General features: G+C 47.6%; 1 protein-coding gene across 9 annotated transcripts in view; it reads right to left on the bottom strand.

Moving 5' to 3' along the window:
* The window catches only part of MAP4K4 (mitogen-activated protein kinase kinase kinase kinase 4), a 162572-nt gene extending 152779 nt beyond the window's left edge, over positions 1 to 9793 (bottom strand). For all 9 annotated transcript variants that reach the window (XM_050980991.1, XM_050980998.1, XM_050981012.1 and 6 more), the window contains exons 1-2: positions 9599 to 9793; positions 9168 to 9233 (exon numbers count right to left, since the gene is read on the bottom strand). In XM_050980991.1, the coding sequence (XP_050836948.1) occupies positions 9168 to 9233; positions 9599 to 9655 (123 nt within the window). In that variant the 5' untranslated portion in view covers positions 9656 to 9793. The remainder of the gene's footprint in view (positions 1 to 9167; positions 9234 to 9598) is intronic.
* Between the last annotated feature and the right edge of the window lie 3558 nt (positions 9794 to 13351).

The following is a 13351-nucleotide window of genomic DNA, read 5'->3' as shown; positions in this document are numbered from 1 at the left end:
GCCTTGTATGATGAGTACAGCTGCACTTCCTTTTAAGTTTTCTACTGATTTTTCTTTGGGAATCACAAAAATAAAGAAAAATAATGAACCAAAACAATATTGGGGGTCCCTGACATAAACCAAATCAGGGCAAAGAATACTTTACAGTAACACATTAAGAGCCATAGACCTTAAGCTTTTTTGCATTTGAAAACAAAACAACCCAATACCATTAGATAGCTCAAAGTTTAGGGAGCAAGTTTTGAGACAAGTTTATTTTGTTTTGAGCTTATATTAGAATCATGAACTCTTGCCCACTGTCATTCCCTACAGCTACTCTCTCTCAATCCTGGGAAGAAGCTTTTGAAACTGCCAGAGCTTAACTGAAATTGTGGTATTTTTAAGACTTCAAGTAATTTTTAACAGTGCCAGTTCCAAGGTGCATCAGGTACGAGGTAAACCAGCAAGAACAAACTATTGCCTTGGTAGTCCACCGGGAGTTAATAAAAACAGATTTAATTCAACCTATTATTTTGAGCTGCTGCCATTCTTTTACCTTCCTAAGTAACACTTTCCCATTTCACCTGTCCTCTGGTGAAGTTTCCAAGTGCAGGAACTACAGCCAACAAGCCCATACCATGGATTGGTACAACATCAGAAGATGGTAACCCAAATATTTACACATAAAACCAGCACAACTTTCAGAGCCCTAAAATATCCGGTGAAGTAAGGGGAACCCCATATATAGACAAACCGAAAGGAAAATCCATTTTGGGGGATAAGACATCATAGAGTAAGTAGTCAAAGAAGAAGCAGAGGGATGCCACAGATGGACGAGTGGACCTGCATTTCCATGTGCAGAGTGGCACTAGAAGGAAAGCCAGGTACAGAGTGGAGCAGCACCACGCCTCCAAAGCTGCAAACCTACGTACGGTGCCCAGAGGGATCTTTTAGGACTTTCTTAACCAGGGTGGTGAGAAGAGCACTAAGCAAGTGGACCTCACCAGCAGCCCCAGAGCCAGAGAGCGACTGGGGTGCTCAAGGCACACAGGGGCACAGGAGGAAGCAGACAAACGTCCGTGGCACACCACCAACAGCCCCAGCAGCCACATCCTGACCACAGCCCACAGCAGACCTTCTCCAGGGGTAGCACTACCTTGCTCCAGGAAGAGAGTGGCTACAGCTCATGTGGCTCCTTCAGCCACAGGTACAAAGCCATGAGTCACTGCGATCCCTGCACGGAGAGCAGCTGTTATCAATGCGCCACGGGACAGCTCCAAAGGGAGGTGACAGAGACATTACTAGATAAGCCCTACAATACCAGTATAACTGCATCCATGTTAGGAGTTTTACCACGTTAGCTGTTTCACTGCTAGACAGGCCAATCAAGACCTGTTGGCACTTGCAGTGTTCTACTTGTACAGTGATAATGACAGCCAGAGTGCCAGAGCGACGCGGGGAGGTGCCCGGTGGGAAAGATGCATTCTGCCAGGAGTGTGAAACAACCTCCCCCAAAAGACATCCCTTATTCTGGCACACAGTCACATCACAGCTAGGTGGGCTAAAGGAGATCTCTTCAGCCTGGGCCATGCTGAAATCAGCACAAAGAACAGTGTCAATGAACATTCCCTTGGTGCCCAAAGCCTGGCTGACTAGTGAGCTGCCATGGCTAAAAGCTAATCTCTTTCATATTATATGTATTTTAATATAAATGATATGTGCTAATATGTTTCTACTAAAGTGTCCCTTACTTTTTTTTATATTAAGCACTTTCCTGACTCCACCCTACTTTTTCTTGCCCACAACTATGAACAGTCCCCTAATTCACTCTCTACATTTAAGCCATACTCTGCTTCATCTGATTTTCTCTGTAAATTCGCCTTCAGTAGACTACTTCTCTCTGAATTGTCCTACTATCTCTTCCTAACTCCAAATCTTCCCATAGATTTCACCCTTCACTTGCAACTACAAGATCAAGCAAGAGACCATAGAAGAACCTTGTCAACAACCTTTATGTCCAGTTGAGCTGCACAGGACATTACAGATAGGACTTAGTTGCACCGATTTCTAAGTAAAGTGGAGAGAAGCCTACTCCATCCATACCTCTATCTGATCCTTATGTGCCTCAAAAGTGCAAATTCTCTGAAAGGGAGAGCATCTCCACTCCACAGCCTCTGTGATTTCATCCTTCTTTAGTGGTGCTTTTCACAGATTTCCCAATCAGCAGCAAATTAAAAACAACACCACTGAGGTAAAATTGTAATTATTAATTACACTCAGAACAGCAGATTTCACCCTGCTGCAGGACAGCAAAGCCTGGGAGAACAGGGCAGTGCTTTGCCAGCAATACTATCAAGTCTCTAGTCAGTATTTGCTCCTCTTTTAAAAAGCTGCTCTGTCCTTTTTCTAAGACTGAAATAGATACCACCTGAGTTAGGACTACAGGGCCCCATGGCCACCTTGGAGGAGATTCATCAAGCCTTGCTCAGGATATGACAAGGGACTAGGAATGAGGCTTAGGTGGAGGTATCATGAGCTTCACAGCAGCATACTGGCCATTCAGTAGTACTTCACAGCTTTTAACTAGTGTCATATTTTTTTGTGCCTCTGTGAAAGTGTTACACAACACATCCAAAGCAGAAAATACACTTAAGAAATAATATTGAGGTGCAATGTCAAAATCCCCAAGCTCTCTACAATCAAAGCTGCCTCAAGGTTCCCAAGAGGTGGGCTTTTTCCTCCTCCTTCCCATAGCTCTCTGATTTCAGAGCCAACAGTATCTTTTCTTGAGCCTGTGCTAACCAGAGAAATAATAAGGGACTCAATGTTACAAACATAAAGTATTTGATAAGAGAACTCTAGTGCAAAGCTATGAGATCCCCTCCCAAATCCACCTCTCCCTTCAAGCAAGCTGAATTCTTTCCACCACTTTCTGTGGGCTGAGACCTAAAATAACGATGCAGATAAGGATCTTACTGTAACTTTGACTACAGTCAAGCTCACATTGTGCAAGTTAATGCTATTGAGCTTAAATATCAACGTCATCCAAGGCCTGGTGGAGCCAGAGTGTACCGTCAGAAATGTAAAATGGAAAAAACAAAAATACCACTTTCCTCCACAGAAAACAGATCTCAGGAGGGTAGGCATACAACGTACCGGGCTAAAATCGCTTTTGCAACAGCAAGTACCACTTGAAAAGATGACTAGAACATAATGTGTATATACAAACACATGCTAGACCACATGAGAAAAGTTAGCTAGCATTCTCGTCCAAAAAATTTATACTAAAAAATGTATGTGCTGAAGGCAAGGAAATGCAAAGGGTGAGCACCTCTTATAATGCTGCATTGCCTTTGGGGACATTCCTCTACATCATTCCCTTGGGTGGGAGGTGCAGACCAGCCATCATCACAGAGACCAAAAGAAGGATTTCTGCACACTATCAAGCCAAGGAAGGCTCTGGTTCCTGGAAGTTGACAACATGTCACCAAACTACATGACACTGCTAGGAGAGAATAAAAATTAAGTAAGGAATGGAAGGTGTACTTTCCTGGTTTCCTCCTTTCTTCACTATCCCAAAATGACTAAAAACCCCTACTCCAGGCCTTACAGATAAAGTTCACCTTCCTCACGCCAGCTGCAAGAAGAGACCTTGTTAGGGAAAACCATCCACCCATACAAGCCCAGGGAAATTACCCCCACCACTGCCAAGGGGGAGAGAGACCACATATGCAAAAAGCAAGGAGAGAGTACCAGATGATTTCAACTGAAATTTTATCCACACCACTTGAAATATCTTCCGACAGAAAGCTGAAAAAAATTTCTAGATGTCAGCACAAAACTCTGGGCTGGATCTTGTTACATCCATCACCTCAAAGCTCTGCACACACCCAAGTCCCAGACCACTGGATCCTCTTCTAATTAGTTCAGAACAAGGAGTCCCTGCCCCAGCAGTTTGCAAAACCCCTACATTTTGCAAACAGACAGATGGGGCTGGGGGAGGAAGAACAAGAGGGACATGTGGTTACCCACAACTGGCACATTGCTTTCTTTTATTCTCTTTCTTTTTTTTTTTTTAAATAAAAATAAATATCAGTAATCCCCACTGGCCACCTGCCTAGCTTTTGTGTATTTAATTAAGAAGGATTTGGGTGATGGAGAACTGGTCAAAAGTTCAGCCAGTTTAGGGGAGGACAGGAGAGTACACATCTAGCTAAAGGACCCAAAAAATGCCAAAATTCCAGCCACTGCCTGTTCCTTGACAATTTCTAAAACAGCAAGGTCTCACTTTGCAACACAATCCACAAAAAAATCAGAGGAGTAAGGGAAGAAGTGCAATCCCTACTTAAGAGAGCTGGTCAGGACCAGTTCCTGAAAGCCAGTGACCTCACTGATCCCCAGTACAGTTTGTCTTTATAGTGATAGGACTGGAATTGTATTCATGTTTAACAAAATCACTTGAATCCACAATGATGTCCCTTTAGCAGTGGGAGAAACAAAGGGGAGAGAACAGAAAAAACACCCTTAACTGAGTTACTAGAGAATACCAAGAACTGTCCTATCTTCCTACCCCCCCAACACAGTCACCTTGCAAGACAGAAAGTCCATTAAGACAAAAATAGGGTGTCCTTGGCGTGGGAAAACATTTAGCAAAGTTTTAATTTACTTTCAAATCAGCATTTAAACGATCACATCTTACATCACTTCCTTTTACGAGCCAGCAGTTAGACAATACACATCATTTACATGCAGTTTTGGAAGGCTGCAACATAGATCAACAAAAGAAGCCTTCACTATGAATTAACTATTACAAGACTCTTAGAAAAAGTCACTCCAGCCTGAGTTGAGGGCAATTAGGAGTATCAACCTCTAATTCTCATCTTGCTGGTGCACTCCTGTCATGCCTCAGGACTCCCACGAATACATCCTTCCACCCAAGTCATTGCTGCCACAAGAGAATTACGATGTCTGTGAGATGTAACAGCACACTCACAATAGTCAAAGTGTTAGATGTCTTTAAAAACAGACACATACACAACAAAAGAGAAAGTGACTAAGCAAGTTCACATAGTTCAGTGTCAATAGCAAAATTACAATGTTTTATACCTCTATGAATGATCAGATGATAGAGGTTTTAAAATTTCAAAAGTATTAACCAATTGCCCTTAGGTCACAGGTAATTTTTGTACTAAAAAACCCAAAATACCAAAAACCAGAATGGAATCAAACACCCAGTTCAGACCTCATCTTGAGACAAATTGCAGGAGTGTTCTCATTTGGTGCAAGCCAGACTTCATATTAAGCTTACTGCTGGATGTGAAAAACTAAAACCTAACCGCAGCAATGCCAAAAATGCTTCTCCCACTACTTGTAAAAGATCAAAAAAAGCCCTTAAGGCAGCCGATCACTCGGTGAGCTGGCTGCGAGTCCCAGTTACACGGCAGCGGGACCGGGATGACTCAAGAGGGAAGGAGAGGGCAGCACATCCGTGCGCCATCCCAGCGGCACCACACGCCAGCGGCAGGCACCGCGAGCCCCGCCGCGGCCGAACCCCCACGGGCCGGGCCGGGCCGAGCCGAGCCGAGCCGAGCCGGGCCGAGCCCGGCGCCGCCGCCCAGCCCGCCGCGGGCCCAGCGGCGCGGGCAGGGGCGGGGGGCGGCCCGGGGCTCCCCGCCCGCCGCGGGCACAGGCGCGGCCCGGGCCGGCCCGCACACGCCGCTCGGCTCCCGCCAGCTGATACCGACCTACCCAAGGGAAATTTCTCCCTCCCAACTCCAGCACTGGCCTGGGACTCCTTAAAAGTGTGAGAACGAGCCAGCCAGGGGGTTCTGCGGCCGGTCCTTTCCGCCTCGGCTCGGAGGGAACGCAGCCGGCCGTACTTGGCAGCGTTTAACCCTTTGCTTTCTCTCTAACCTAAGTGGTGCAACTTCCACGCCATCGTTGTCCGTTTTCGAACCAACTACGAAAGGCAAAACAACTCTCATTCCCCAGGATTTCCGAGCAGCAGTAGAGCTCTGCCTGGCCCCAGGATGAACGAGCCAAGGCCCCTTCCTCTCTGCTGGGGAACCTCCTTTTTTTTTATCTATTTTTTTCCCCCCATTAATTCACACTGCATAACAAGCTGCTCTTGACACAAAAGGCTTCTTCACACAGGAGAGGTGTAAGCAAGGTTATGAAGATGAAAATAATATAAACTCTATAGATTTCAGAATCACAGAACTGTTTGGGTTGAAAGTGATCTCAAAGATCATCTAGCTCCAACCCCTTTGTCATAGGCAGAAACACCTTCCACTAGACCAGGCTGCACAAAACCCAATCCAACCCAGCCTTGAATGCTTGCAGGGATGGGGCATCCACAAGTTCTCTGGGCAACTTGTTCCTGTGCTTCACTACCCTCACAGTAAAGGATTTCTTCCCAATACCTAATCTAAACCTACTCTCAGTTTAAAGCCATTACCCCAATTCAAGCACAGTAACAGAAAACTTAGTATTTTTACCACCTCACCCCTGAGGTCCCAGACCCACAGTAACACTCCACCTAAGCCAACCCATTCAATGCACAAAATGCGGGAGTAACTCCACTTGCATTTAGGTGCCAAACACCCAAGGGCTGCCCTCCCATTTCATACATGTATAAACATCTACACACCTACATATAGCTAAATAAATAGCTAAGGTAGAACTAGCTACAGAAATATCTCCAGCCAGATAGATGAGCTATTTCCAGCTAGCTCAGCTAAGGCAAAGAGGAGGAAAACAGGGCTATTTTCTGCTTTTTCAACAGGTTGGCGCCGTCCCCTTCCCAGCGCTGCTGGAAAGCTGACTGCCCAGCCGGGCAAACGACCTTCGGCATCATCGGCGGGTGTATGAGCTAGACAAAGAGATAACGTCATGGCCTCTCGGCTCCCTCCGTGTCCTCCCCGCAGTGGCAGGTAGCCAGCCAATCCCGCTCCCGGGTGACATCATCGCTGATGCCTGTACACGAATGTGGAAGTACATCAAACTGCATCTCGCAGCTCGGCTCCTCAAAAGCAACTGACACGCCACCCCCAGCCCCTCGGGATGACGGACCGCTTACAAGGGAAATAAAACCATCCAGGAAGAGGGATTTCAAGAGGTTGCTGGGTAGAAGGAAAGCGGAAGGCAACAAGCAAACACGGCGTAAACACGTTTTTCCCTCGGTTATGCAGTTCCTATGAAAGCCCTCATAACATACACATACAGTCTCATCTTTGGGTGTCCCTGGAGCATTTCTCCTAGCAAAATATGTGGCCAAGAAAAGTTGGGGTTTTTTGCAACAACTTTGCAACAACTGCTTGGTTTTTTTTTTAACTTAACTTCATTAGTTTAAAAAGAAAGATATCTATCGCAGCAAGGAAGTTTTTTGGTTTCATATTATTTGTTTACATACAGCCTTGTTAGGTGTCCACATTATCAGTGTATGTACACAAATGTGGGCAAATACCTAGGAAGAAGCAGTGCCAACCCAAAACACCTTAAACACCTGTCAATTCATTACTGTCTAGCAGGCTCTACAGCAAGAAAAGAGACTGCCTGCTGCTCCCCATTATCACAGTGACACTGATGCCCTTAGACATCAGGTGTTCGTTCAACTCTTCCAAGACAATAAACGTGCCCAGTTTCATGTTTAATGCTAACTATTCTGAGAGAGCTCTACCTTATTTAAAGAAAAGGAAATTTAACATTTCTGTTGTCAAGACAGTTAAACTAAGGAGGACTTTGCTCAATAACTCAAAAGCATTAACAAGTACACTGAGAAACAATGCACTAAATTGCAATAATTAACAGGAGAGTTTCAAGTCCCACATTCACACCCTATTATTTTTTTTTTAAATAAGGGTTCAGATGATGCAAGGTCTGGGAGCAAATGATTACAGAAAAAAATTGCGTCCTTTGAAATGGCAGAAAAAAATTAAATGGTTGAGGTTGTGTCAAAGGGCACCTTTTTACTCATCTTCCCCCTCTCCTGTGGCCCTTTGAGCCACATTCTTTTTTCCAGCTTTATACCAACAGCGGCAGCCTGGCTATTCAGCTCAAGTCTTAAAAAGCAACGAATACACTGCACAGGCAGACTAATTCTCCATCAGAAAGCCTGAGGTTCACGCCCTCAAAACAAACTGACATGTGTTTCATTTGCAGAAGAGGCAGCAAAGCGCTTTATTTAGTTACTGGTGGAGCTGCAAGCAGCAGTATCTTGCCATCAGGGAAACTCAGACCAATTACACTCCCTTGTTTATAAGCAAAAAGAAAAACAAAACAACAACAAAAAAAAAGCAACCAAAAAACCCAACAAGCAGCTAAGCATCTTCATCTCTCTCCTTCTCTCTCCAAATGCATCTTTCATTTCTATAGTTTAAGGCTAGAGCCTTCAATCTTTAGCCAAGTATTAAGTCTGTGCAAATAATTAGTCATCCTGGTAGCTAGCACTCACTGCAAAGTCATGCAAGCTCAAGATTTGTTTGTTCCACTGACTGCACACTAAAGGGTAAAAAAAGAAAAAAAGGAAAAAGTAGGCTAGTTTCACACCCACATGGGCACTCTCTGATTTCTATTTTTTAAAGTCATACACTTGTCAAACAGGTTATTCTGGGAATTCTGATTTCCACAAAATAAGCTTCTCTGCTTCGGTCACTTATTATTGTCATTCTGCACCCCTCATCTCTGCACAGCCCATCAGATGCACTCGCCCCAAACTCCACAGCTTCAACACTCTCAAAGAAACCGGGTGACAATTTTAATTAAGGCAAATGTCTTTGTCTAAAGTCACTGCAGCAGCAGCAACTTCCAGAAGGACTTCCAGCAGCAAAGCAGAATAAGCCTGTGGACGTGTTTGTATAACCGAGCCACACTCTGACAGTGTCCACTTGGTTTGGTCATTTCTCTGGAAGGAGCACAGGGAAGAATAAGGACTATAAAGGCGTATTTCATCATTACAGGATGGGTACTCGGGAAAGTAATTTGTACCCATCTGAAAAATCAGAAGCCAAGAGGCTGACAAACTTGACAAGGCCAGCAACAATGACAAGGGCAACACTTCTACTACCCCTCACTGTTCCGGTTGCCAGTGCGGGTGGCTCGCCTTCAGCCGTGTGCTCAGCCCGGCGCAGGCACCGGGTACCCTCTGGAAAATCGGCAACAATAAAAGGAGAAGAAATTCTGACACAAACCTTGTAGACTTGCCCGTACGTGCCATTGCCAACCACTTCCACCAGTTCAAAAATCCCAGCGGGGTCCTAGGGGGAGGAAGGGGCAGAAGGGGCGGGGGAGAAAAGGGGAGAAGAGAAGCGGGGTTACATTTTTGTTCAGGCGATGGCTGCTGGCAGAGCCCAGCCAGCGAACCCGGCTGCTGGCGGCGTGCAGCTGTTGCGCCCTGTTTTTCCACGCACATGCCAATACATGCAAACAAAGGAAAAGCAGCCCAGGGCCGCGGTCCCCCCGCCCGCCCCCGCGGGAGGGCTCCCCCCATGCGGCCGCGGCCCCCCGCGCCCCGGCACCGGGCCCGGGCCCGGCCGCTCCCACCCCACCGGCCCCGCAGCCCCGGCAAGGGGCGCGCCAGCCCCGGGGGGCCCCCGCCCCGGCCCCCGGCACCGGCACTCACCCGCAGGGAGGAAAGGTCGATATCCACCAGACTTTTTGCAGGAGAATCGTTCGCCATTTTCCCGTCTCTTCTTTTTTTTTTCCTTTAAATATTTTTTCTTCTCTGTTAAATAATAGCGAGGCCGCTCCCCCCTCCCTGGAGCAGCTGTGAATTGCGCGGAGCTCCACTCCTCTCCTCCCTTCCGCCCTTCCCTTCTTCACTCCAGCCCCGCCGGGTTGAAACTCTTCAGCATTGGGAGGGGTTGGCGGGGGGGATGATGGATAGATAGATGGATGGTGGGAAGAGGAGGAGGGAAAGGGAGGTGAAGGAAGGGAAGGAAGAAGGAGAAGGGGTGCTGCGGTTTGTCCGTCCGTCCGTCCGTCTCCCCGCGCTGCAGTGCGGGACTGGATCCCCCCGAGGATCCCGGCCGGCCGGTCGGTGGGTGAGCGGGTGAGTCGGTGGCTGCCCGCGCGTCCCCGGCGGCAGCGGGCTCACACCATGTCGCCGCGGCGGCGGCAGGAGCGGCGTCGGTGCCGGCAGCCTCTGGCAGCCTCACGATGCGCCCCGCACCCGGGCATGGCACGGCACGGCTCGGCCCGGCCGGCGGCGCTCACGCCGGGAGCCGGCAGTGGCAGCCGCGGCCCCGCTCTCTCATGGGGGGGCGGCTCACGCCCAGCGCCGCGGCGGAGCCCCCGCCGTCTCCGAGCCCTTCCCGCGGCGCTGCCCTCGCATCAAACGGCGCCGGGCACCGGCAGGCAGAGGCTGCGCGTTCCGGCGGCGGCGGGGCAGGGGCGCGGGGCTGGAGCAGGGTGCTGCGAGCCAGACAAAGATAGCTGGGGAGGAGGAGGAGGAGGAGGAGGAGAAGGAGGAGGAGAAAAAATATACTGCGAGCGGAGAGAGAGAGAGAACAGCTCCCCCTTCCCTTCTCCAACAGGAAAAACCGGCGGAAACGCGCCCGCACCAGAGCACTGCTGGGTAAACTCGCGGGGAGAGAGAAAAGAGAGGGAGGGAGCCAGCGAGCGCGGGCGGGGAGAGAACCGGCCGTGCAGCCTGCCCGCCCCGCCGCCCAACAATAGCCCCACGGGGCGGGGGCGATCCAGGGAGGCCCTTCCCCGCCGCCCCCGACGCTGGACCCCGCCGGCGGGAGCCCCACGCGTGTCCGCGGCACGGCCGTGCGGCCGCCCCACCGCCGGCTGCCGTGACCAGCCCACGCTGCCGCTGCCCGCGCCCGGGGCAAGGACCGGCCCGCAGCCCCCAGCGCGCTTCTGCGGGGCAGCGCGGACAGGGTGGGTCTGTCACGGCTGGTATTCACCGTGCGGTGGGGATATTTTCTCTTCCCATCCCCGGTGAGATGACCAGCAAAATGTCACATTTCCCCCTGCCCCGAGACCCCAGGCCCCCCAGGAAAAACATTAGTGTCTCGTGAAGAGATTTCTACAGAAGGAGACCCAAACCCTGGCCCACAGAACCAGATCCATCTCTCCTATGTAAATACATCGTTTACTGACAGAGCTGTCTCAGGCCCCCTTCACGCCCAGAAGATTCCTCTAGCAGAATCTGAATCGTGGAAAAATCTCATTAACCTCACTCGAGCAAGACACATCAGGCAGTTGCACACAGGTGTAAACCTTGGCAGGATTTGTTTCTCATTGAAGTTCTTTATCACACTGATATGGCAAAAATGTTACCTGCTTGCAAGAGGTCGAGTTATGTTTCCTGTGGGAACCAGGGTTTTCCTCTCTCTTCTAATTTAACCACAAAATTACATATACATAGCTATAAGTATCACAGAAACATACTTTTGAAACAAAGCAAACCTGTTGAGCAGAAAGTGTAAGGATAAATTACCATAACAGTTTAATGGCATACTTCATTTTCACTTTAAGTGTAGATACAAAGAAAGGAAACTCCAGCCTCAACCAGGAAACTGTTCTCTGTGCAGGAACCCATAGTCGGGAAAAGGCAAATAATTTCAAATGGGTTCGATGATGTGTCTGCCTGAATGCATGCACAGGGATAAGGTCAAGTCTAGAGGTGCAGTAGGTTTTGAAAAGTGGATTTCCACAAAGATTTATTATCATTTGCCTAGTTTGCATTACATGGCTTATTTAACTCAGTCTTTTTATGTGTAAGGGAAGCCTTGGTAGGTCAGATCCATTGCCGTCTGTCCGTGCGTCCATCTCCAGATGCAGCCGGCAGTAAAGGCTGAGAGAAGATCAATGGGATACTTTAACCATCCAGTAATACTTCCCTGGCTTATCTTACCAACTCTCTACAGCTCAGGGAGTTCTTTAGCAGCATTGGTGTCACTGCATTTCATATTTTTTGATTATGTTTTCCTTCCATTAGATTAGCTATTTACTTTGTGGTTTCATACATGCTTGTGGCTCTTACAGTGTCCTCTGGCAGGGGTTCCAAAGCTGGGCTAGGTTGTGTGGAGACCACCTTTTGCTAGACTGAACAAAGAAAATCCTGATGGTTCTTGTTTTGGAAGAGACACCAATCATTTCCTATTTTCTTCATTATGTTAATTTTTTTGACTTCTGCTGTGTTTTCTCCTTGGTTTTTGCCAGCTAGCAAGTTTTGGTCTTTTTAGTGATACCATGAATTGAACTCATTCCATATTTACCCTTCATTGAATCATTTCTGCTTCTAATGCCTTCCTTTTTAATATGGGTAAACGGATTTCCATCTCATGTTCATGGTGGGTTCCCCATGCAGCATCATAGTGAGGTCCTCACTTCAACCCACTCCTGATCCTTCCTTTCTTCACTGTTGTTGAGTATGAATATGGCATTCCTGTGTCATATGTCTATTATAACTCCAGAATCCTCTTCTGTATTGTTAATAGTACCTCAGAGACTGTTGATGTGTATTTCTGAATGGTGAAAGATTTTCAAGCCCAAACTCTGATCTGTAAGTTTTCCAAGCCCAGGATGTAACAACTTGCTTGTGCCTCTGAAAAGTACAGCCCAGGATTTTAGAGATGAGGATCTGAGCCTGTATAAACATTTTCACCATTCATATTTTCACCAACATACATCATTTCACCAGACCTCTGATGTGGCTCCACCATAGTGTCCCCTCTCTGCTTTAAGTTTTTGTTTCATGACAGTGAGTTAAGTTCTTTGGTGTGTTTTAGTATTATACTAAAGACTGCTAAAGTGCTAGCAACAAGACTGTGAATTCTTGAAAAGTAAGGCATCCTCTAACTTTATGGAAAAAATAGTTTTCATAAAGCAGTAAATGCCACAAGAGAGCTTCCTGCTAGTTCCCAGAGCGAAGCACCACGACGCCTCACCTTCCTTTTCCTTCCTACTCAAGTGGAGGGATGAAAGGCTTGCTTTTTTGAGGAAGAAGCCTCTTCAGCTGCGGCCAAAACCACTCAGTTCACATGTTCATCATGCTCTTCACCAGCTCAGTGTTCTTACCCAGTTTGAAAGTCCAAAGGTTGAAATACCAAACTTAAAACCACTGGAAAGAAGATGAGCAGTCTGTTTTAACTCTTCCTGATAGTGAAACCAGCAATCCTGAAATGAGATGGAGTGAGACAGGCATCAAAAATCATAATGACGACTAAATGCAAGGAAAGGAAAAACCACCCCTGTGGATTGTTACAGAGCACATACAGTGTTTCTAATGACAAACTTCAGTAGAAGCATCAAGAAATCTGAATCCACTCCATCTATTGAGGAGCAAAGCAGGAGAAGGCTGGAGCCTATGTGCTGCTTTCCATCACCCTCAGAGACAGTTGCACCCATTCCTGCTCAAAGT

This window comes from Serinus canaria, chromosome 1, assembly GCF_022539315.1.
Source record: "Serinus canaria isolate serCan28SL12 chromosome 1, serCan2020, whole genome shotgun sequence".
Lineage (NCBI taxonomy): Eukaryota > Metazoa > Chordata > Aves > Passeriformes > Fringillidae > Serinus > Serinus canaria.
The sequence above is the reverse complement of the archived record's forward strand: the minus strand, read 5'-3'. Positions and strand labels throughout refer to the sequence as shown.